We start from the raw sequence: 25,361 nt of genomic DNA on the forward strand, positions 1-25,361 counted from the left end.
TTTGGAGATTTCAATCTACCTAGTTTAAGATGGAGAATGGCAAATAATAACATTACAGACAATGAGTCACAATAACATGGCTGAAGATATGATGATCAAACTACACATCAGAAGATGAAGAAACGGTGTTTCGGTCCATCCTGGACCATTATCAAGTCATGTGGGAGTGGAGAGAGGATTGATTGATTGATGAAGTTTAAGCCACCCAAGAGGTGGCATGGGGATGAGTAGCCCGTAAGCCATGGAAAGAGGATGTTGTTGTTGTAGATTCAGCTACTTAGAACGAAATGTTCCAAGTAGCATGGGCTATGGTGAGCCCGTATGGAAAGAGGAAGGAACAGGTCAATAAATAAGGAAAGAGTGAGGTGAGGAGCAAGTAAGAGAAAAAATAATTTCTAGAAGGTAAGGTGTAAGGTGAGGAGCAGGTAAGAGAAGTAGGTAAGGCAGGACTTGCTGGTCGACCATGGCGACGGATGGTGGTTCGCGCAGCTTTTCTCACGTGGACATTTCCGATCTCTGAGGGTTTTCAGGACCCATTGTCCCTTGGCATGCATTCTGGTCACGACGTTCTCCTGGTCTTGGAGGGGAATCCCGAGGGGTGTTTTTCTGGACAGTAAACATCATAGTAAGGCTAATAGATTGGAGGCGAAACATCACCTGCGTCCTGCAGTGCCCTGTGACGAACCGCCTCTGGGAACGGATTAAATTTGTAAACAAAGGTACCACTGTATATATGTATTGCTCCCTTTATGGGTTAACACTTTGCCTGGCCCGGCAGGCCATCTACAGGCAGGCCATCTACACTACAGTGCACCACAAGGTAGGCCAAGCGTTGCCTGTGAGCGCACAACCACACTCCAATGTTTATACTCTTTCCAGTTTTTTCACCTCAATTTTCGTGCTATGTTGTTTATTTTGGTATAAAATTGTTTGCAATATAATTCTCTAAGGGAATATATATATGCATATAAGGTCAAATAGAAGAACAACATTACCAACACCATAAGATAAAGTACATCGTGTCATGTGGCTATCCACGCAGTGGTGGAGTGATGCCAGGTGGGGTAAACAGTATAGAGAATGGGAAGACAATGGCGCACATTTTGAAACAAATCCCATAATAATCAGACAATAAATAGAATTTTTACAAATATTTTAATTATTGACGGCGTTAACGCCATGTCCTACACTACGTGAATTGTTTTAAAGACTGCGAGAACGTCACCATGAATCGTAAGTATTAAAGAGATCCTCACGAGCTGCTGACTGAGCGACTTGAGAGGAAGGAAACCTCTGGAAGGATGGTTCTGACAGGCCTAACATCATGCGGAAATGAATATGGCAGGAGCCACAGACAAATGAAAATCATACAAGGAGAGGGGAATATGAAAACCCCCCCTCCCCTTGAAGTAAAAGGCCCTCATCTGAAGGGGTGAAGACCCAACCAGGCAGACAAAGCAAACCTGTAAAGCAGTATCTACCTGATATGCATAAACTTCATCAGGAGGGTCAGATAGGAGAACCACATAAGGAGTGCAAACCCCACAGGATTCTGGGCCATAGGTGTGTCCAAGACAACAGTCGGCATGCCAGAGGCAGAACGAATGATCATCGCCCTGTGGCATGGACAACAATAAACCCTTAAATTTGTACAAGACAGGAATGGTTTTGGAGGGAATATCCAATAGCAAACTGTACCCATAGGAAATTTCCAGGGCGTGAAGGGCAAACCAAGCAAGACAACCAGGCAACGGGGATGCTACACCAGACCTAACAGTAAGCAGACACAGTATGGGCTACATGACTGAAGGTCCATCTCAGCGTACCATATATACAAGCACACAAGCCACCAGAACGCTGCACTAGCCAATGCTCACTCTCGACCCAGGTCAAGACAGAGGAGCAAGAGATCCATGACTCACCTAAGGCAAGTACCTCCCCCACCAAAGCAGGAAGCACCTCTAAGGTAGCAAACTACTGAACACACCAGAAAAGAGAGCATTTTTCTCTTAGAGAAAAGAGAGTTCTCTCTCACACTGTGTACAAGAGAGCACTCAGAGAAGTTGATCCTGAGCACATGCAGCCAGAGTACTCTAAAAAGCCAGGCCCATACTGCACCATGGTACACAAAAAACCAGAAAGGACACAAGTCCAAAGAAGCAATTAGCTGAAAAAGCAATGGGGTTAGCCACATCTTACTGATGACCCTGGGTTCCTACTGCAGTAGCCTGACATGAACTGCATCAGTGGAGGAAGTAATGGCTGGAGCCAGAGGGGGACATTGCGAGTCCTGGGCCCCTCTCCCTCCCCAAATGAGTGGGAGGGGTGAGGCAAACAAGCACATGCTTCTTTCAAGATATTTTCAATCATTTGTCGACATTCTTGGGAGAGTTCATTCAGTGGATTGCGAGGCTTTAGTCTTCTTTTTTAACCCAGTAGTGGTCTGTACCAGTTTGCTGCCTTCCCCTGGTGATATGGGGGCGTGTCAATCTGCTTCCTGCACCTCTGTGAGGGGGATCTAGGTTCTAGCTCTGATCCCAGTAGGCTGCACTAAACTCCACAACTGGTGTGATTCAGTAGTTAGGGGCTATTTTAGCAAGATAGCTACTGGGAGCCACAAGGGGTTCCCCCAAGAAAACAGGAGCAATGACCAAGCAAATGGCTCCCACAGGACATGATCCGAAAGATGGCCAGCACTTATATGAGAAAAAGAAGTGGGACTCAGCAGCAGGAGCTACTGGATGCCACCTATTGGCTGCTTTCTGCACTAGAGGATTCAAGCAAAGCTTTGATTGAACCAGTTTTGCTTTGAATGAACCGTATGCAGTTATTTGGCTGTTTCGATGTTTCATTTTCTATGAACCTTGCGATTATCTGTAATGCTTCACTTACTTTCTGAATGCTTTCTCAGTGTGGGTGATTGTAACAATGCCCACCTCTCTGTGCCTCTGTGAGGGAGGAGGGGTTCAAGTTCTGGCTCTAATCCCTGGTAGGTCAAAGCAGGAATCATATTATAATAATAATAATACTGTAATAATGAAAATAATATTGATGTGACTCAATAGTGGGAAGACATTTTAGTGAAATAGCTTCAGGGAGCTACCAGGACTCTTCCCAGATATAAAAAAATCTTTTATAACAAAAAATCTTTATAATAAATGTAAGGAAATGCAATGTCATTCTTACCAAAGCTTCTTTATCCACATATGGCAACTGGCTGTATGCTCGCAGTGTATCTATTATAACCTCAGCTTTCCCCTCTTCCACCAACTTTGGAATGATAGAAGTGCAGTTAATGAGTGTGTCACCTGGGTTAGTAGCTCGGAGTCTGGGTTTTGAGCCGTCCTCACCAGGTGGTGATTCAGGAAGGTTCAACTTACTATGGTGCTCTCGTTCATTGCGAAGGAACCAGTCCACTAAATGACGAACCAGGTGGCCTGTATGCATTAAATAAAGCACAATAAAGAAAAGTGTATTTTAATTACAATTAACTTAATTATTATATCTTCCCAATATATGTCAGAAATTTTTGACACCATTTACTAACCTTTAACATGAAATAATTGCCGTTTCATGTTAAGTAAATATTAACCATAAATACCTTAATTAAGCATGCTAAGAAATTTAGATTTCGGGCCGTCTCTCAGAAAATGAAATATGTTGCCACGTGCCCAGATTAGAATTACCCATAAACATGTATCATAGATCTAAAAACACCAGTCTGGAGACCATAATGAATTAATAAAGTATTCTCTAAGACTCGATATAATTAACTCACAAATAAAAACAAGGTCTCCTTCCAATTGTTGATAAGAGGACAGGAACAGAACTGCTCCCGATATGCTATTATATCCGAAGTCTTGCCATGACAACACGCTTGCATAAGCACAGAAAAGGGCCTCCCACTAGTCACGACTGCTGAGAGATGCCAGTCTCAAATTATCAGGCACCTTTCTGGGTGCCTGACCAGATCGATGGCAGACATAGAATGCTTCCAACCACACCGGGGTTTCTATAGGCCATTGCTCCTCGTGCCTCTCTGAGAGGGCCAGGTGGTTAGGGGGGCCCCCCCCCTGGGGGACAGGGGGCCAGGCTGAGGGGGCCACAAGCCAGGTGCTGACTCGTGGTCCCCGGTAGGCCTAGAACTCCATTCACATTGACTAATACCAAAGTCTAATATATCAATAGCAGCCTGGATAACTCGAGGGAGCCACAGGGGCTCTCCCCAGAAATGTGAGCAGGTTTGTAAGGTAGGATCTATTTTTAACAAACCCATGTTGTGTCAATTACTTCATACCGTAAAATGTTTGTGTAGCCTGACAGCTGTGTGAACAGCGCTTTGGATTCAAAGTCCTAAGGTTCCGGGTTTGATCCCCGGTGGAGGCGGAGACAAATGGGCAAAATGTTTCTTTCACCCTGATGCTCCTGTTACCTAGCAGTAAATAGGTACCTGGGAGTTAGACAGGCTGCTTCCTTGGGGTTGAGACCTAGTCGAGGACTGGGCTGCGGGGACACTAAGCCCCGAAATCATCTCAAGATAATCCCAGTATGTTATAATCCATAACGTATAATGTTTATGTAACCCCAGTATAGTACAATCCATAATGTACAATATTTGTGTAGCGCCTGTATAGTACAATCCATAATGTACAATGTTTGTGTAGCCCCAGTATTGTACATTCAATACAATATTTGTGTAGCCTACGTATAGTACGTACATCTATACAGTACAATGTTGACGCAAGATCAAATGTAAGGTAGCAAGGAGAGTATTTCTAAGGTGAAACAAGACTTACTTCCATTCCAAGCAACATTGTTGGAACCAGTCACCAACAGCTGCTTCAACTTAGCCAGTGAAGCATCACTCTCACTTGCCATCTTGGCTCACTATGATGGACTGTCGTTTCCCTTTTTTAAGCTGCACCAGTTCCTGGAAAATATGCTGCCTTTAATTTTAACATTATATAAACCTTGAGGTCTATGCCTAAAATAAAAGAATTAGTGTCATTTTATTGAGCATCTAAATGATTAGACTGGCAATTTATTTTTTTTTTACACAGGCACAAAAGTAGATGATTTCCAACTTGTATTAGTAGGTTTAGAGCTTTCCCTTGCAATACCTCTTCTTAATTATAAATATAATTCATTGAGTCGGGGGACAGGAAGCCAGAGTATATTCACACACATTTAGCTTTTATCGAGGTCCCCCCCCCCCCCAAAGCCGAATTACTGACCCTTGCCCATGATGCAACCCCACAACCAGCTGACTAACTCCTGAGTACCTACTTACTGCTAGGTGAACAGAGGCATTAGGTGAAATGAAATGCACCCAACCATTTCTGTCCTGCCCAGGATTCAAACCCAGAATTCTCGATTGTGAGTCGAGAACAAACCTGACTGTACTACTGGTATCCTTTTTAAGCCTCACCCTTCTAGATTACCCTGGAATGCTACTCACCACTGGAATGGTGGTGTGGGGGGGGGGACTTGATATAAGCCTAACGTGTATGAATACACTCTGGGTTCCTGTCCCCCGACAAAATAACTTATTAATGAATTGTACAAACATACACATCAGAAAACTCTTGACACCTGGAGGATTCAAACGCGGTCAGCCAGGATCTCCATGCCCCTCAGCATGTCCAGTACTATAACCAGTTAGCCACAGACTGAACAAAAGTACAGTATTGGGAAGTCATCAGATTTACCCTAATACTTTGCAGCACTCGTGACTTTATTGGGCACAGATATTTGACTTCCCAATACTTTTGTACAGTATGTGGCCGAGTGGTTATAATACTGGACCTGTATGTGGGTTTCTGTGGTTATAATCCATTATACTTTTCCTCTATCCAAATTTGATCGATTATGCCCTCTTTTGATGTTAGCACAAGATCTAGAATGCTGTTACCTTGAATGGGCTGTCACATGCTGTATGAAAAATGAGTCCTGCACCAGGTCAAGATATTGCTTTCCTGTTTGTGATGTTAGATTTACCCGATCTATTGTCTCATGGTTAAAGTCCCCCATTATAAGAGTTGATGCAACATTGATCATATTATGCAGATTGGTAACTTCCTCTCTGTTGCTGTGTCTCACCTGAAGCATACTCTCACTGTCAGTTCGTACCTAGTCTTGAGCTAGTCTATAACTGTTATCTTGAGCTAGTATATTGCACCATACAGACTGAGGATCCCATGGTGGTCAGTTTCTCATTGGTGGTTGCATTCTGGTCCTCTTTCACATACAACATTACCCCACCTGCTCTTGTTGTTCTGTCCTTTTTGGAATGGTGGATGGTATCCTGGAAGGTTCGAATTTCCCTTCAATAATTTTCTCTCGTCCCCATGTTTCACTATGTCAATGATGTAATTCTCGGATTAGGTAATGTAATTTGCCCGAAGCACTGTGCATACTAGTGGCTTACACATTGTATATACTAGACTTGCTCTATCTTGAAATCCAACATTCTGCCTGTAACTCATTTTGTATGTACAGAGTACATGTATGTACTTTTCCCTAAATAAAACGGTCTTTGTCACCGTCATTGTCAGCCTCTGTGTATGCACACACACAGAGGCTATTTATTTACCAGGCTTCTGGCATTTATATAGAAGCAATTTAAACTTTTGACAGTGTTCCTATTGAGCTGAGAACTTTACTAATTTTTTTGGGGGGGCAATATTCACGATTTCACTATTTTCTTTGTCTCTTTTGGCTCTTTTTGCTGACTGTTGACTATATGAGGGCTTTATCACTTACATGAAGTATACTTAATATCCCCCAACCCATTATCCTTTTCCACATATTGTTTTTTTTGGGTGGTTAATTTTCTTTACTTCATTTCAACACACATTGACCCACAACTTTTACATACTCTAGTATGAATGCCATGCAATGTTTAATAAAACTTACAAGATGTTATAAATTCGAATTTCTACATTCATTGTCAAAAAACTTTAATTTTTCTGCATGAACATGATTTTCATCTTTGAGACAACATAGAGACTTCAATTTCAGAGCGAGTCTCACCATTTTTACATATTATGTGCAATATTCAGAGTGCTAAGGTTTCATTGCTGCCGTTTATTAATAAACCCATAACTGGGGGAATTACACATTTTTGGCATCTAAATTTTGTGCATATTTTGAAGGCCACATTGACAATTTGTGTTATAGTAAACTATATTCTCAAACTATATTTTAAAGCAATGAAAATTAATGTTATATGCCATTCTAAGCCCATAATGAATAAAATAAAAAAAATTGAAATTGAAAATTAGTTTAGTTGATTTGAAATTGTGAAATTGTCAACTTTAAAATATTTTTTTTTCCTGTTCATGTCATGATATTGGTCCATTAGAAAAAGTTGGAGCAATGTTAGCAGAACTTGCTACAGTCTTCAGAGGTACATAGGGGTACAGAGGTACATAGGGGTACATAGGTTCAGAGGTACACATTAAGAAGTCTCTTCCATCTACTATAACATAACAGAACATAACACAAGAGGCTGGACATTACACAACGACACGGATATAAGAACACAGGTCGGAAATAACAATATACAGCCTGGACACAACACCACAGTGTTCACTACTCTCATGATACTAAAGACTCTCCATATTTGCACAAAAGCATTGCCTTAAAAGCCACAATCGCAGAGTTTCTAGCATAATCCGGCGTCTAGAAAGTTTTAGTGGTGGTGTTATGGCCGTGTGGATCAAATATAATGTTGCCCTACACCTGACAGGGCCAATTACCTCAAGAAAATCCTTCAGTCAGCCTGTTGTCGTTGACGGGAGTCTATGACTCATTCTTCCTAACGGCACTTGAGGCTATTTTATGCCATATATCCACAGTTCTTTAATGAGTCACTTATATACTTGTATTTCAAGTGCTCAGTATCAGAAAATACTACTTACTTATTGACTTAATTGAATTAATGGTTAAATATTAGATTCTCAGTTGACACAGGAGAGCGATCTCATATAGTCGTTCAGGAGCTAATATCCGGATTACCGGTGACGGCATTGTTTTCCTTAAACACAACATTAAATTTACCTGAATTTATCCTAGTTTACCTGAGAACCACTAACACCAATGGCCTCAACGAGGACAGGAAGCCGGCAGTTTGTCAAAGGTGTTCCCCCCTCATCCCCTCATTTGCCTTAATGATCTTTTCCAGCTGTACCTTAAAAGTTTGCATTGTTTTTGTATTTACACTATCCATATGGATGTATTAATTTGATGCATCACGCTATTGTGATTTCTGTGTGTAATGAAATAAGGGTGAAGAGATGGTAACAGCTTGTTGACAGAGCCCGGGTGCATGGGGGAATTCTGTAAAACCCTTGTTTTACGGTAAAAAATTATGTAGAGTGGTCGTGGTTTTCTATACAGCTTTTCAGGTAAACTAATAAACAATATTTTGGCGCGATTCTGGCATTTAAGTATTTATGTACTAAGCCGGTAGTCAGGATTGTACTTATTACATTTAGTATTAAAACACAGGCTGACAGGCTCCAATATGTTTCTGTGAATAATACAATTTCTCCCACCCTACCCATCAACATTGGTGTTCCTCAGGGCAGCATACTTGGCCCTCTCCTCTTTCTCATCTACATTAATGACCTTCCAAATGCCTCCCAACACCTCAAACCTATTCTATTTGCTGACGACACAACCTTCATTTACTCCAGTCCTGACCCTCTTGCTCTAAATGCCACAGTAAATACTGAGCTAAATAAAGTCCATCTTTGGCTAACTGCCAACAAACTCACCCTTAACATTGACAAAACTTTCTATATTCTGTTTGGCAATAAATCCTCTAGTCAAATAAATCTCAAAATAAACAATACCCAAATTTGTAACAAATTAGATGGCAAATTCCTTGGTATTCTCATTGACCACAAGCTGAATTTCCAGGGACACATTCTAAATATATCAAAAAAAAGTTTCAAAAACTGTGGGCATTCTTTAAGATCAGATATTATGTACCACGCCCTGCCCTGGTGACTCTCTATTACTCCCTTATCTATCCATATCTCAACTATGGTATTTGTGCTTGGGGTTCTACTACCCAAAATCACTTACGTCCTCTAATTACCCAACACAAAGCTGCTATTAGAACAATATCCAACTCTGGCCCCAGACATCACTCGGTACCCCTTCTCAAATCTCTGAATATGTTAGACATTAAGTCACTGCACATTCTCTCATGTGTATTATACATATATAAAACGCTAAACTATAATGCCAATCCTGATCTCAAAAGCTTCATAGAAGGTTGTAACAGAACCCATGAGCACCACACCAGAAATAAACACAGTTTTGATATTCCTAGAGTACGACTTAATCAAACTAGAAATGCTCTACAAATCAAGGGGCCCAGAATGTGGAATGACCTTCCCAACCATGTTAAAGACTGTACCTCTCTCAACCAGTTTAAGTTTAAGATAAAAACTAAACACTACCTAATAAATTCCCTGTAACCTACCTCACTCCTCTATTGTCAACCCATGTCTGTTATTTTCTTTTTTTAATCAACACTGTCAACCTATTGTATTTGTGCTGCTTTTTCAGTCATGTTCCCCCTTTTTTTTATCTTTATTTGTATTTGTTCTCAACACTTTTTATTCTTTATGCTCAATTAGTATTAAGTTCTAGATATTAATGTTTTTCTTGCCCGAAACGCATCGCGTAATAGTGGCTTTAGGCATTGTATGTACTAGCTCTATCTATATATCAATCCATTAATGTAACATCACTTGTATGTATATACCTTACCTGAATAAATATATTTATTATTTATATTTATATTTATAAAACGTAGTGTTTATTCAGAGGAGGAGCTGCTGGGTTCACGTCTCGCTCGACCATCTCCCTCCCACCCCACATGCCCAACACTTTTCAATACATTTCGCCCAAGAAATTTCTTAATTAACCTATTAAAATTAATTTTTCGAAAATCTGGCACTTTAGCAGAATTTTCCCCTATAAATCTATTCCATTCTATACTACCGAGTTCTTTGTGATCACTGTTCCATAGCTCACGCCCTATTTCGAGGTCAGTTTGTGTTGCCCTGTTAACACTAAATCTAAAATACTATTTTCCCGCGTTGGTTCCTTATGTTGCCTAAGAAAGCAATTGTCAATTTCCAGTTATCTTTTGCTTCATTATTCTTAGTTCTGTTAAACCAGTTTATTCCACCAAGATTAAAGTCACGCATGAGAAATATTGTTAGACCTAGATGTTCTAGATATTTTATCCCATAGATGCTTTGCTTCCATTCTATCTAAGTTTGGTGGTCTGTATAATGTACTGTAATTATCAAAAAGAAGGTCTGTATAGAACTTAAAATTATTTGTTTTTAAGTCTAGCCAAATAGTTTGCTGTGTGGCTTAGTTTCGAGTCCCTCTTTGAGAATACATTTCAAATTTTCCCTAACAGGGCTACTCCCCTCCCCCCTTTTCTAATATACCTAAAATAGTTTAAAACCATTTATTTGATATTCAGCCAATAGTTCTCCATTATATTCATCCATGTATACAGACGACTTCCTGTTTGATAAATAACCTCTGATCCAAAAAAGAAATCTATCACCAGTATTCATTCTTGAAAGCTCACTTAAGATAACATGTCGATTTGCAATAGCAAAGGCAGACTCGAGATCTAGGAAGGTGGTAAATGACTTTTCATGGTTAAGGATAAGTCAGGGTAAGAAAGGTGGTGATGCACACTAAGATACTAAACCGGTGCCCACTCAGGCAGGGAGGAGCTGTCCGCAAGGTGCAACTGTGTGAAGGCTTCCAGCTTGACTATGTTAACACAGTCAAATAATTTGGCCTCGAGGTGCCACTGTATGGTCCTGTTGAATTCAGACTCGTCAGTATAAAGTGGCTCAGAGCTCTCAAGGCTGTTGCAGGTTATCACTCAGGCTATGGTGCCAATGTCAGTTGTCAAAATTATGTATCGTATACATTAGATCTTTAGTGGATTATGCTGCACCTCTGCTTCCTTTGATGCCTGGAAGAAAGCTTGTAGGGCTTTAAAAATAGCAGAACGAAGCCTTGAGGATAATCCTTGGGCGACCTCGTACCACAAAAATACTCAATACGAGACGGGAACTTAATATTCCGAGCGTCGTTGATCGTGTTACTGAAATTAATACGTCAAATTTGTATAAAATTACTTAGACTAGTTCATCCTAACCCTTGTACAGAAGGGCTTCAAAATTCCTTTATTGAAGGTAAACATTGTTTCAAATGGTTAACTAAAACGAACTGAACTCTGAATGTATTATTTTATAATGTTTACCAAGAGACCACGGCTTTTTCCTGCACCGTGGGAGATTACACCCTTTCCAATTTTAATTCCTCCCTTTCCACCCAAGAAGCAAATTAGAAATCAGCTCTAGCTTCGTTTTGAGAAGAAAATCAACGCCTTTAGCTATATTGATGCTCTGTCCACAGCATTCTTTCTCAAATTATACACCGATTGTTCCCTACACCGCCCCACGGGTGCAGCTGGAAGTGCAGTTGTCCCGACAATGGATTATATTTCGAGATGGAGTCAGTCTAAACAACTGGGATTCTACCCTTCACACCGAACTATTTTTCTTGCTTCTTGCACCGAAATGTGTACAAGTCTCCAAACTTTATGCAATTAATTTTGACTATCATCCTTAATTGCTCTCAACCAAGACATAACTAACATGCTCGTGTTTAAAGCTAGACAAATACAACAAAATTATTAATGATGGTAACAATCCATTTCATGTGGACTTCATCTCAAGTTGGTCTCCAAATGCATGATGGAGCTGATGAATTAGCCAAAGAATAGTGTAGCAAAGAACGGGTAGCCAACACACCGGCAGCACGTCTCAGCAGTCGAACACTACTGTCGTCTCTCAACTCCTCTTGACCAAATCCCAGGTACGTCGGTCCATACAACACTATAAGAGTCCATCAGCTAACACACTGTTACTTCCAACGACGGCCACGTTGTCCTCTCATATGATCAAGTCGGGAGTTCCCAAGGTGAAATGCTTGCCTCAGCGCAACTAATCGCCTCCTCACGTCACCTCTGTAAACATTAACGTCATTAGCTAGACAGACAGTATACTGGGTGACCTTAGGATAACACCCTTCCACCGGGGGGGGACTGAAATTGTAATTGCATTCACAACCTAGATGGCGTTGATATTGTTACCCCACCCACCAGAGGTCAGTATCATAGACCTCGCCTCCTAAGTGAGGTATGAAACAGGAGCCTTTCACCGACTCCACCACACCACCAACAGATGACGTTATCTGTCTCTCGCCTAATACTTGGGAGTTGGAGTGCAGGTCTATAGATGGCGCCAAAATACCCACTTCCCACTCCGGCGATGTTGATACCGTAACACTGCCTTTGAAGCTGATAAGTTAGCCAAAGAATCTGCCTTTAAAGGAGACGTTGAGTGTAACCTTGGATTGTCAATGAGCAATCTGAGAGCAGCAGTACACCGAGAACTTTAACAAGATCTTGTAGATCTGAGGCAAAGTTACAAATAATTTTGTAACTAGCTCATCAAGATTGTAACTTGCTTAGCTAAATGAATTGTGGGGTTCAGTCCCTGAGCCCATTATGTGCCTCTGTAACCCTTTCCACTACCGCCCACAAGATGGGTATGGGGGCATAATAAATGAACTAAACTAAAAAAGTAATGGGATTTTAACTATCTTTCTAGCGCGAACACTGATATAATGTATTAATTCAAAGTGTTTGGTGCCCTTTTATCGTCCATTATAACTTGGTTAGTGTCATCTTTTAAAGGTTCGAGTCCTTTGTTTTGGTTGTACTACTTATACTGTATAGGCATAGGACGACTGTATATACTGGTCATCAATATTACTGGGCGGCTGTATATACTGGTCATCAATATTACTGGGCGGCTGTATATACTGGTCATCAATATTACTGGGCGGCTGTATATACTGGTCATCAATATTACTGGGCGGCTGTATATACTGGTCATCAATATTACTGGGCGGCTGTATATACTGGTCATCAATATTACTGGGCGGCTGTATATACTGGTCATTAATATATCTTATAACCAATAATGTGCCCTTTTATATCTCATAATGATGAGCATTATTGGAGAGAAGGGACTTTATTTATCTTAATTTATCCCAGGGCCATTACAGGGTAGTGGCCTCGACAAGGACAGGAAGCCGGCGGTTTGTCAAACGTCCCTTCAATTTGTCCTGATAATTTTATCAAACTGGATTTTGAAATTCAACTATTTTTCGTATTTACGGCTTCGGTGAGTAGGCGCTTCGAAGGGTTCATAACCCTATGGGTGAAAAAGCATTTAATGTGGTTTGTTGAACTTGAAACTGTTGGTCCTAGTTCCTGTTACATCTGACCATTTGAAGAAATAGCCTGGATCAGTATCCTACAAATTATTCAGTATTTTAAAAGTTTCGGTGAGATCAGCCCTGTCATGCCTGGTTTGCAGTGTTGTTAACTCTGTGGCCCTCAACCGCTCCTGGTAAGAGACTTTGACTTTGTTCTGAATGATTTTTGTTGCTCAGTGTCGAACTTTCTTTAAAGCAGATATGTCTTTCTGAAGATCAGGCCTCAATCTTGGATAATCCAGGTGAATGCACCAGAGACTTTGTACAGCTGCATAATCGCTTTCTTTTCCTTTAAGTCAAAGGTTCGTTTGATTATTCCTAGGATTTGGTTGGGTGTAGGAGGAGAGGGATGGTGTAGGAGGAGAGGGATGGTGTAGGAGGAGAGGGATGGTGTAGGAGGAGAGAGGTGCTGTAGGAGGAGAGAGGTGCTGTACTCACCTAGTTGTGCTTGTCCCCATGTACGTGTACCACCCGTGTAAAATAATTCATCCTTGTCTACCCTGTCAATTCCCGAGAATTTTGTATATGGTGATCATGTCTCCCCGAGCTCTTCTGTCTTCCAGCGACGTGAGGTGAAGTTCACCCAGCCTTTCCTCGTAACTCATGCCTCTTAGTCCTGGGACTAGCCTGGTGGCATACCTTTGAACTTTTTCCAGCTTCGTCTTGTGTTTGACAAAGTACGGGCTCAATGCTGTGGCCGCATATTCCAGAATTGGCTTTACATACGTGGTATACAAGGTTCTGAAGGATTCCTTACACACGTTTCTGAAGGCAGTTCTGTTGTTAGCCAGCCTCGCATATGCCGAAGATGTTATTCTTTTGATGTGGGTTTTAGACGACAGGTTTGGTGTGATATTAACTCCTGGATCTTTCTCCTTGTCCGTTTCGTGCAGGACTTCATCTCCCATTCGATATTCAGTGTCTAGCCTCCTATTTCCTCCACCTATAGTTTCATTACCTTACATTTACTTGGATTGAACTTTAGTAGCCATTTGTTGGACCATTCCTTCAGCTTGTTTAGGTAATCTTGTAGCCTCATAATATCTTCCACTGTCTTAATCCTCCTCATAATTTTTACATCATCAGCAAACATTGAGAGGAACGAGTCTATTCCCTCTGGGAGATCATTTACATATATCAGGAATAGTATAGGTCCAAGAACTGATCCCTGAGGGACTCCACTGGTGACGCCTCGCCACTCAGAGACCTCACCCCTCACTGTGACTCCCTTATCCAGTGTCAAAGACTGTACTGTGTCAAAGGCTTTCTGGCAATCCAAAAAATATACAATCAGCCTACCCTTCTCTTTTGTTGCCTGGTCACAGAATTCAATTAATTCTGTGAGGCATATGATCTGTCATCCCTGAACCCATGCTAATGTTGTGATACAAAGTTCTTCTGCTCAGATGTTCCACTAGCTTTTTTCGCACAATCTTCTCCATCAACTTGCATGGTATGCAAGTTAATGACACTGGCCTATAGTTCAGTGCCTCCTGTCTATCACCCTACTTGAATATCGGGACTACATTAGCCGTCTTCCAAATTTTCGGAAGTTCACCTGTTACCAGTGATTTGTTATACACCATGGAGAGTGATAGGCACAGTGCTTCTTCGCCTTCCTTTAGTAGGAGGTGGGAGATATAGCACTTCCCAAGCTATATCTGTTAGGAATTTCCTTATCTCCTTGTGGTTTTCCTCTCGGAATGCCAGCCTTTTGTTTTCTGGGCCCTTCTTTGAATACATTAACCCTTCTTCGACTAGATACTCAAACATTAGTACACTGTGATCGCTTATTCCCGCGTGGGCTTCGAAGCCGATTTCCCTTATGTTGGAGTCATTCAGAGTGAAGACTAGGTATTAGTCTCGTTGGTTCATCGTTGCCTATCATTCTTGTGGGACCCCTGACATGCTGACTTAGAAAGTTTCTTGTCGCCACATCCAAATCAGCGTTGATTTGCCAACAGTTTAGCTATCCATGTTTCCTCACCTCCATGTGGTTCCTCGTTTTCCCAGTCTATCCTTCCGTGATTGAAATCTCCCATGATGAGCAGATGGGACTTGTTTTCTACAGGCAACAGTGGCGGCTCTCTCAATTATAGTGTTGACCGGCATGTTGTTTCTGTCATACTCTTATACGCTGTAGGAGAGGGTAGTGTAGAAGGAGAAGGGTGGTGATGGAGGAGAGGGGTGGTGTAGATGGAAAGAGGTGCTGTAGAAGAGGGGTGGTGTAGGAGACGGGTGTTTAATAAGAGTAGAGAGGTGGTATAGTGGGTGTGTCGACTGCCACAACAGACATGAGTCTACCTATAGTCCCCGGTGGCCTCTAGCAATGATCACGGTCGCCGCACCACCCTCCGCCACCTACCCTAGTCCCAACCCCTGACACACAAACACATATTAATACCAACCAACACTCTTCACATATTTCCCAACCAAGTTGTATGAAATACTAATACAAAATATATAAGATACTAAAATGTTTTTCAAGTTGCACTTATTTGTTGTATTTATTTTGGATGAATCAGGTGGTCAGAAGTTACCGAGAACCGTAATGACAAGTTTAAATGACCCAATATAAAATATACGCCATATGTTATTACAATGAAGAATATAGTTTCAGTCATACAATTAATGATATTCGTGTGTGAGAAAGAGGAAAACATTTACTGTTATAGCATAATTTGCATAGAGACGGTAATTTGGTGAAGATATCAGAGCGAGTGTATCGATCCGCGTTAAAAAGATTTGCCAGAGCTGTTAGCTCGAGGTGTCGTCCCGGGCGTTGCAAGTACTCTCATAACCCGGGAATACAACGCTCACCACCCACTGATTAAAGCTACAGTGTAACCCAGTGAAGTTTGTGAGCTCTTAGAGCCGGAAAATGTTGTGTGTGAGGAAGTGTTGAGGCGGAGATGAGGTGAAGTTTGTGTTGTGTGCGGGCGGCGGCGGCGGCTAGCTGGCGGACAGTTACATGCTGGTTATACTGGAGCCTGGGAGCTGCCGCAGGTTGGCTGAGCGAGGCTGAGGCAGGCGCAGGAGGCCGTCATGCAGAAGGGGGAGAGGCGTGAGCGAGGGGGGGCCACGAAGGATGAGCAGGATCCGGCGTCGAGGCGGGTGTCGAGGGCGAGCACCGCCAACAGGACGGGCACCACCATGCAGCCTGGCTCTAGGACCTCCTCCTCCTCCAACTCCCTCGAGCTCTTCGTCGGGCCCAACTTCAGGGTCGGCAAGAAGATTGGCTGCGGCAACTTCGGCGAGCTGAGACTAGGTGAGTACGGCACTGATGTAGGTAGCTCTTGTAGGTTGCTGCTGCTGCTGCTGCTGTGGCCCAATGTTGTTGAAGCCCTGATGTTGCGCTTGTAGGTGGTGGGGGCACAGCCAGGTTGGTGGCACTGGTCTGGCTCCAGTATTATCCTACTGGGGACACTCATTGTTGGTACTCGCCTAGCTGTTCTTGCGGGGGTTGGGCTCTGGCTCTTTGGTCCTGCCTCTCAACTGTCAATCAACTGGTGTACAGATTCCTGAACCTATCGGGCTCTATCATATCTACACTTGAAACTGGTGGAGGGGCCAGCCTCCACCACATCACTTCCTAAGGCATTCCATTTGTTAACTATTGACACTGAAATTTTTTTTAATATTTCTGTGGCTCACTTGGGTACTTGGGTGTGACCCCTTGTCTTTCAGGGGTGTGAAGTTTAGCTCCCATAACCTTTCTTCGTAATTCGTACCTCTTAGTTCTGTGACTAGTCTGGTGGTATACCTCTGAATCTTTTCTAACTTTGGCTTGTGTTTAACTAGGTATGGACTCCAGGCTGGAGCTACGTACTCTAGGACTGGTCTGACAGTGGTATACAAAGTTCTGAATGATTCTTACACAAGTTTCTAAAGGCAGTTCTGATGTTGGCCAATCTAGCATATGCCACTGGTATTCTTTTGATGTAAGCTTCTGGGGACAGGTTCAGTGTGATGTGAACCCTGTACTGGGGACATGTCCGGGTTGGTAGTGAGCGGCTGGTGTGGCTCCAGTAGATATTGGGGGACACTGTTGGTAATGAGGCACTGATGTGGCTCCAGTTGTTACTGGGGGTTTCCCATATTGGTGCATTGTACACTCCCTCTTATTGGTAGCTCGTCTTTGACTGTTGAGTTATCGTCTAGTACAAGATATTGCAGAGAAATTGTGGAAGGTGGAGTGATTAGGTGGTTTTTCTAGCAGTTGTCATTTAAGTAAGCTGTGGTAGGTTCAGAGGGGTCAGGTACTTGCCTAATAGTTTTCATGAAATGCTGGACCAAGCAAGCTGTGGTGGATATGTGGGCCTGCGGGTTGCTCCAAGCAACATCCTGTTGGACCAATCTCTCAGAAAGCCTAGTCTGGCCTGGGGAGTAGGAACAACTCTCAGAACCCCATCCAGCAGGTAATTATGCTTGTGGGGGTTGAGCTTTGGCTTGTAGTACTGCCTCTTGACAGTTAATCAACAGGTGTACAGGTTTCTGAGCTATGATCACCATTTGTCCGTATTTTTCAGGACATGTCCTAAATTCAGGTGTCAAATTTGCATCCTGAAAGAATTTAATTAATTCTTCAAAAAGTGTGTCATTTCAGCTTCCATTACTTAAAAAATGATTTACTGTTTTCATCAGCTAGTAAGTGTTGCCTACTGGACTGGTTTAGTGTTGTATGCTATTTACATAATGCTGTTGTAGCCATATAATAACTAGTAATTGCATACAATTATTGACATTTGTTATTATCTTGCACTATTGCATTTTCAGTATAATACTGAATAATATAGCCACCTTCGCTATATTATTTACATGTACAGTATTGACAAAATAATACTACCAGTGATGGTGGTAACATGGTTGCCCAGCCAGCTAGTCCTTAGTCCAGTGTTGAACCAGCTCTGATCTTGTTGGTTTGTTTGTGGGGACATTACTACGTGCTATTTGTAATTTGTTGCAGTTTTACCAAACATAAAAGCCCTGACACTGTCCAAACAGAAAAGTAAATTCACTGCCAAGATCCAGAACAAAACTTCTGTGCTTTAAGAGAGGCAGGGATGAATGGGAAGCAGTGTGTTTGGTGTAGATATAGGAAATGTATGTCTCTGTGGCATACAGAGGTATTGGTAATTTACACACATGTGAACTCTGGAAAACACACAAGATCAGCACAAGGAGAGAGCTCATAAATAAAACTGATGGAATATTTTATCAAACCAGGGAATAAAATGGAAGATGCTGTCACTGCTGCAGAAGATACTTGTGCATTTCACACTGTTAAACATTACAATAGTATTTTATCCATGAACTTGTGCTGAAAAAGACTGATGCTAAGGTGACAAAGAAGTTTTCTAGTGCTTGAACAAAGACATAATCAATTGTTACATCTATGCATGCATTGCATTCTGTTGTTGCCATGAAAAGTCTAGAAGAAAATGAGATTGCATACTGTTTAATTGCTACAGGAAGAAGCAATAGATACATTAAAGCTATTTCCTTCAATTATTCAGTATTTTGATTGGAAGAATGTTGATTTACAGTAGAGACTGATTGAGTTTAAGATCAAGCCTAATGAAACTGTACACATAAAAGAATCTACATAAAAGAAACCCCTAGAAAAAATGGACTCTGAAAAGTGTGTGGCATTCACAGGTGACAACTGGAATACAATGTTTGGAGGACTCAAGCTTGAGAAAGAAGGGAATAATGTTTTTTGCAACATTTTCTTAAAATTTGAAAGAGTATTAATTGGAGTGGGTTGCCCAGCACACATTTTAAGCAACTGTATCCATCATGGAGCAGAAAGAATGAATCTTGATATTGAAAATATAATCATTAAAATTTATCAGTATTTTCATATCTACACAGTTTGAAGTGAGCAGCTGAAGGAGTACTGAGAGTTTGCCGAGGTTGACAGAAGGCTCCTCTCTCATAGACTCACTGGCTGTCACTATTTCCTGGCACACAGCTGATACAGATGTTTCCTGCATTTAAATCCTTTCTCTTGCAAGAATGCTCACCCACATCAATTAAACAATTATTTTGAGAATAACTTGTGCAACACCCTTTTATAGGGGACTTTTATCAAAAGCTTTCCACCAATCCAAAAAAATAGTCTGCCCACCCTGTGGTTTCTTGCTTAATGCTTGTTGCTTGGTCATAGCATTATTAAAGCTATTAATTATTAAATCTGTAAGGCAAGGGCCCATCCCTGAACCCATGCTGGTAGGTGTTAAGCCTCTTCTCGTGAACTTCTCCATCACCTTACATGGTATGGACGTTAAGGACATGAGCCTGTAGTTTAGGGCCTCCTTCCTATCACCCTTTTTGTATACAGTATTGGGACTACATTAACTGTCTTCAAAGTTTCTGGTAGGTCTCCTGTTTCCAGTGACGTTATACACCACAGAAAGTGGCAAAATATTGCTGGAACAAAGGTGGATGTATTCAAGAGGCAATTAGATAAGTTTTTGCAAGAAGTGCTGGACCAACCAGGTTGTAGTGAATGTGGGCCTGCAGGCCGGGACTGTTGGACGAAGTCATCACAAGTCGAGCCTGGCCTCAGGCTGGGCTCGGGGAGAAGAAGAACTCTCGGGACCTTCTCCAGGTATGCATGCAAAGTGCTTCTGCCCCCCCCCCCCCCTTTTTTTTTTCATCCATGGTGAGATTCAATAAAGTGCAACAGCCTTAGTCATGTCCAGATCTAGCAGATGCCTCCTAACCTCATCTCTGGTAATTTCAATAGCCTCCAAAGTTGTTTAATATGTTGCAACTCCCCTCTTAGTTTCCTAATGTGGCTGTAAAGCAGTTTTAGTTGGGTCTTGGCTTTATTTGCCATGTTGTTTTCAGTGCCTCTGCTTCTGTTCTTACACCAAGTAAGAACACGACCTCTCAAACACTGAGGGGTCAGCCAGTTATGCCCCTTATGTGTAGTGGAAGCATTTTGAACAGTCATGGGCCCTCTGATATTGCTAAGAGTTCTCTCTGAGTATCTATTGCACCTCTGCTTTTTAACGGGAGTATTCTGCACATCCTGCCATGCTTTCTGGTCTCGTGTGATATTTCTGTTTGCAGATTTAGAACCAGCCCCTCTAATATTTTTTCATGTGTAAATTATGTATTTCTCTCGCCTGTGCTCGAGAGAATACAGATTTAGGCACTATAGTCGGTCCTAATAGTTTAGGTGTTTTTGAGTGGATTCCAGTCGTAAAGGATCTCTGCACGCTCTCCAGGTCAGCAATTTCTCCAGCTTTAAAAGAGGCTGTCGTTGTGCAACAGTATTCCACTCTAGAGAGCACTACTAGCATCTTGAAAAGTATCATCACTGGTATAGCGTATCTAGTTTGAAAGGTTCTTGTTATCCAACCTGCCAGTTTTTCTTGCAGTTGTGATGGCCACTTTGTGTTCTTTAACGGTAAGGTCTTCCGACATGAGTACAGGTACTGTACTGTACATCCAAATTCTTTACAATGCTTTTTCGTTCTATGGTATGATTTGACTGCGTTTTGTACATGGTTTGGTTTAATTTTTTAATTTTTTCCCTTAGTGCATAAGCTGGAACTTATCTTTTATTAAATACCATATTTTTTCTGTAGCCCATTGAAAGACCTGATTTTACATCTGATTTGGATGGTTTGTCGGCCTCCCGGTTGGTCGTTTGGTCAACCAGACTGATGCGGTTGCTCGCAGCCTGACATAAATCACAGCCTGATTGATCAGGTATTCTTTGGAGATGTTTGTCTTCTTCTCTCTTGAACACAGAGATGCTGGCAAGTTATACTCGTTACGTGTAGCAAGTGTGTGTTGAAAAGTCTTGGGCCCTGGATGTTGATAGTTCTCCCCTCAGCGTACCTATTGCGCTTCTGCTTTTCAGTGAGGGTAATTTGCACATCCTGCCATGCCTACTGGTCTCATGTGATGTTAGTTCTGTGTTCAGATTTGGAACCAGTCCCTCTAATATTTTCCACGTATAGATTATTATCTATCTCGCCTGCACCCTAGAAAATACCGATTTAGAACTTTTAATCGATCCCAGTAATTAAGATGACTTGTAGAGTAGATTCTAGGTAAAGGACCTTTGCATGCTCTCAGTAATTTCCCCAGTTCTGAATAGAGCTGTTAAAGTGCAACAATATTCCACCCTAGAGAGCACCAGTGTCTTTGAAGTATCATCGTTGGTTTAGCAACCCTTGTTTGGAAGGTTATTTTTCTTGCAGTCGTGACGGCTACTTTATTGTGTTCTGTAAAGGTAAGGTCTTTTGACATGATTACCCCTAGGTCCTTTACATTGCTTTTTCGTTCTATTTGATTTGATTTGATTCCATTTCATACTGTATGTGGTTTCCGTTCTTAAATTTTCATTGTTTCCATAGTGCAGGTGCTAGAATTTTTCATTAAAACATCATATTATCTGTGGCCCATTGAAAGACCCGATTTACATCCGATTGGAGGTTTGCCGTGTCCTCTATATATTGTCTACTTGCATGAATGTTATAGTACATCTGCAAATGATAATGATGTAGTTTGTATCCTCATCTGTCTGATATTAGGATGAGAAAAAGTACTGGAGCAAGTACAGTACATTGGGGGACTGGGACTCTTGAAGCATTGGTTTAATGCTACATTATGTAGTTGTTCTTTCCAGCATTGTTTTGTGAGGTCTTGGTTTGTTCGTTCCCAATTAATCAGTTTATTAAAATTGAATTTGCTGAATTTTCCTCTTGGATTTGAGACTGGCTGCATAGGGTCTATTGCCCATGCTAGTCTGAACTTTGATCAGGTTTGATCCAAGTAACGAGTACATTGGTACTTTTTTTTTTTTAATTTAATCCATTCCCAGAGGCGGTTCGAAAACCGAAACAAAATTTCCTATAAGAAATAATGTAAATTGAATTAATCCGTTCCACACCCCAAAAAATATTAACTTAAAAAATACATTATATACCGAAAACTACTCATAGGTACCTTACCTTTATTGAGGACTCTTGTTGGCATACGGAAGACGGTGAGGAGGAGAGGTGTTGGTGTTTAGACGGGGAGTCGATGCTTTCATTATAATATCAGGTGACTGATGAATTTTCTTGTACTCTCTCCTACATTTTGCAGGCATACCACTAGTACTGTACCTGGTTGTGGCTCGCTGCTTGCTTGTCTTACTAAGAATCTCTCTAAGGTCACTTTTTTTCCCCTACATTTTTAACACTTGTCTATAGTGAGACATCACATTGTCTTTAAAAAGGTCAATGCAACGGCCTGCTACAGCTTTATCTGGGAGAGTCTTTTCAGCAAATCTTTGGCATTCTTCCCATACTTCATACATTTTTTTTTAACCCTTATGCTGCTCTCCTCCCACCATACTATTTTTGGTTTTATTCACTATATACAGATGTTATATACAAGTATCTAAATGTTTTGTTTACCATAACTGTACAAATAAGCTGGTATGGTGAATTCAGACAATAAGAGGTCACCACACAATCAGCTGTTGCTTCCCTCCCTCCCTCGCTCATTCAAGGCCAGACACACTAACATTCCTCCCCAACCATACTGTTTGTGGCATTATTACATTATATACACACATTATATACAAGTATCTACATGTTTTATTCACAATAACTGTTAAAGTAAGCTGGTATGGTTCCCAAAGCAGAGTGGCCACCCTATACAGCTTGACAAGTTCACCATAGAGAACCACTGAGCTGATAATGGTGAGTGCAGACAACAACAGGTGGCCACACAGAAGTGCGTAGTATTGTGGGAGGAATAATGCTGATCGAGGAAGGTAGCATCGTCTGCTGACTATGTAATTCGCTTATCGTCTGCTGACTGTGTAATTCACTTAGGTAATTACACAGTCAGCAGACGATGCTACCTCCCTCGATCAGCATTACTCCTCGCACAATACTATGCACAGCTCTAATTATCACAACAATCCTGCTATTAGAATCCTGGTAATTTTTATCACGGGGATCTTCTGTAATATTATCATCGCTAAATAATAGCAGTTACATATATACTGTATTTTGTAATTTTTAGGCAATGCTGTGGCCACAAGGTGAACAGCAGTGCTCATGCTGCGTGCACCAGCCTTGGCTGCTCACTCAGTACTGTGGCTCTCACACCTGAGGATGTTGCCCATGATTTATTTTTAAATAGGGTCTGTTTACAAGAGCCCTGAGGTAGCTGATGCGAACCCCGTGTAGCTGCGAGACATTTAAATCGTGTGGGGGACCCTCGATCGCCTATGTGTGATGAGCGCATTGCGGTGCAGGTTACTCCCATCGCCTATGTGAGTATTGCGCAGCTAAAGGGTTAATGAGGAAGGGGCATCCTCTACTGTCTCTACTCATAACTATTTTCTTAGGTTGAACTTTACCATCGACTTTCTTGGGACCCATGGCGTGGTGTATAATAATTTTATGTTCAGAAACCAAAAAAAGCACAAACAATGTAGTTTTTCGCACAGAATTCATGAGTTGTCATCGCTGGGGCAGAAGACTGGTAAACTGAGGCGTGCCTTGCCACGTGCCGCACGCTCGGTGGACCCATATGTGTATAAACAAATTAAGAGTACCAAGGCAAACCTTGAATACGAAGTCAAATTTTTGGAAGAAATTGAACTCGAGAACCAAAAATTTGAAGAGGGGGGCATTCGAAGACCAAGGTGCCACTGTAGTTGTAATCGTTATAATCCTGATTAACTCATTGTTGTTTGTAAAAATAAAGTCTAGGATGTTTTCTTTCCTAGTCGGCTCTACTATTTGCTGGTTTAAAGCTAATGTCACACATCTGCAAGAGGTCATTTGTGTGATTGCTCATTTAGACTGCTTCCAGGGATTCTCTGTTCTATAATAGTATTTGCCACCATCAAATAGGTGATGTAGTCCATCATGTCTTGTTACAGATTTTTCTCCAAGCTGTTTCCCATGGTATTCTTATTATAAATTTTCTTCTTCATAGTTTCCCTTAGGTATACCAGCCTTTTGCTTCTCAGTCCTTTCCTCTGGTAAGTTATTCCTACTTCCCACCAGCTGCTCAAATGTTAGTTCTCTGTGGTCACTCATTCCTGTGGGAATTCTGATTTGACATCTGTTATGTCTGACATGTTCAGGGTGAATATCAGATAAAGTCTGGCTGGTTCATCATTATCTCATTCTTATGGGCCATTTGACATGTTGGCTTAGTCTAGGCATCACGTCTAATATTTTAGCTCGCCTTGTTGCTGTCTCTAGGAGAGTCCCTCCTTGTGATAAACTAGGTATTGGACTCCAGGCAGAGGCTGCATAATCCATGTTTGGTCTGACATATGCGGTATACAAGGTTCTCAGTGATTTCTTGCACAAGTTTAAGTTCTTATATTGGTGCACCGCTGGTGGGTGCGTGGCACTCCGTGGTGGTGCACCACATCTTGGTGGTGCACTGGTGTGTGGCATTCCTCGGTGATGCTTTATCTACATCAGCCAGATAAAGGTTTTTGAGTAGGAGTATGAAGCATTAATATTGTCAAATGTCATAGAAAACCACTAGCATAAAGAGAACACGTTTTGGTTCATTTGGCATGTGCCCTGTACCTATCTTGTGGGTGTGGGCTCCATAACCATCTTACAACTGCTGGTGGGAAAGTTATACAGGCACGTAATAGGCTCGAGAACCAAACCCTAATAATTTAGTCAAGTTAAATCATTGAACTACAATAGTTAGTCTAACATGTACAGGGTGTTTATAAAGTCTGTGTGCAACTTGAAATACTGTACTGTATATTACAAGAAACAGTTCATTGTTTCTAGTTAATTTTTAATTTAGTATTTTTTAATTTCAGGAAAGAATTTGTACAACAATGAGCACGTCGCTATCAAGTTGGTAAGTAGTCTATCCTTAATGACTGCTGTATTTGCAGATGTCACAATAATATAGCTGGAGTTGACGCCCAACCTCCACATCTAAAAATGATC

At 41.5% G+C, this 25,361-nt stretch overlaps 2 protein-coding genes across 13 annotated transcripts in view; one reads left to right on the plus strand and one right to left on the minus strand.

The window, feature by feature from the left end:
- The window catches only part of LOC123770000 (RNA-binding protein RO60), a 59,064-nt gene extending 47,059 nt beyond the window's left edge, over nucleotides 1–12,005 (minus strand). The window contains exons 1-3 of one of the 4 annotated variants that reach the window (XM_069301162.1): nucleotides 11,871–12,005; nucleotides 4,797–4,930; nucleotides 3,187–3,437 (exon numbers count right to left, since the gene is read on the minus strand). In XM_069301162.1, the coding sequence (XP_069157263.1) occupies nucleotides 3,187–3,437; nucleotides 4,797–4,878 (333 nt within the window). In that variant the 5' untranslated portion in view covers nucleotides 4,879–4,930; nucleotides 11,871–12,005. Of the gene's footprint in view, nucleotides 1–3,186; nucleotides 3,438–4,796; nucleotides 4,931–6,099; nucleotides 7,007–7,760; nucleotides 7,903–7,922; nucleotides 7,968–11,870 lie in introns of those variants that run through there. The other 3 variants (XM_069301161.1, XM_069301159.1, XM_069301160.1) reach the window with 3 other exon arrangements.
- Nucleotides 12,006–16,117: 4,112 nt separating this feature from the next.
- The window catches only part of gish (casein kinase I gish), a 62,448-nt gene continuing 53,204 nt past the window's right edge, over nucleotides 16,118–25,361 (plus strand). For 7 of the 9 annotated variants that reach the window (XM_069301169.1, XM_069301172.1, XM_069301170.1 and 4 more), the window contains exons 1-2: nucleotides 16,127–16,672; nucleotides 25,229–25,269. In XM_069301169.1, coding sequence (XP_069157270.1) covers nucleotides 16,450–16,672; nucleotides 25,229–25,269 — 264 coding nt within the window. In that variant the 5' untranslated portion in view covers nucleotides 16,127–16,449. Of the gene's footprint in view, nucleotides 16,673–25,228; nucleotides 25,270–25,361 lie in introns of all 9 variants that reach the window. The other 2 variants (XM_069301176.1, XM_069301171.1) reach the window with 2 other exon arrangements.

The sequence above is a fragment of the Procambarus clarkii genome, chromosome 45 (genome assembly GCF_040958095.1).
Source record: "Procambarus clarkii isolate CNS0578487 chromosome 45, FALCON_Pclarkii_2.0, whole genome shotgun sequence".
NCBI classification, from domain to species: Eukaryota; Metazoa; Arthropoda; class Malacostraca; order Decapoda; family Cambaridae; genus Procambarus; species Procambarus clarkii.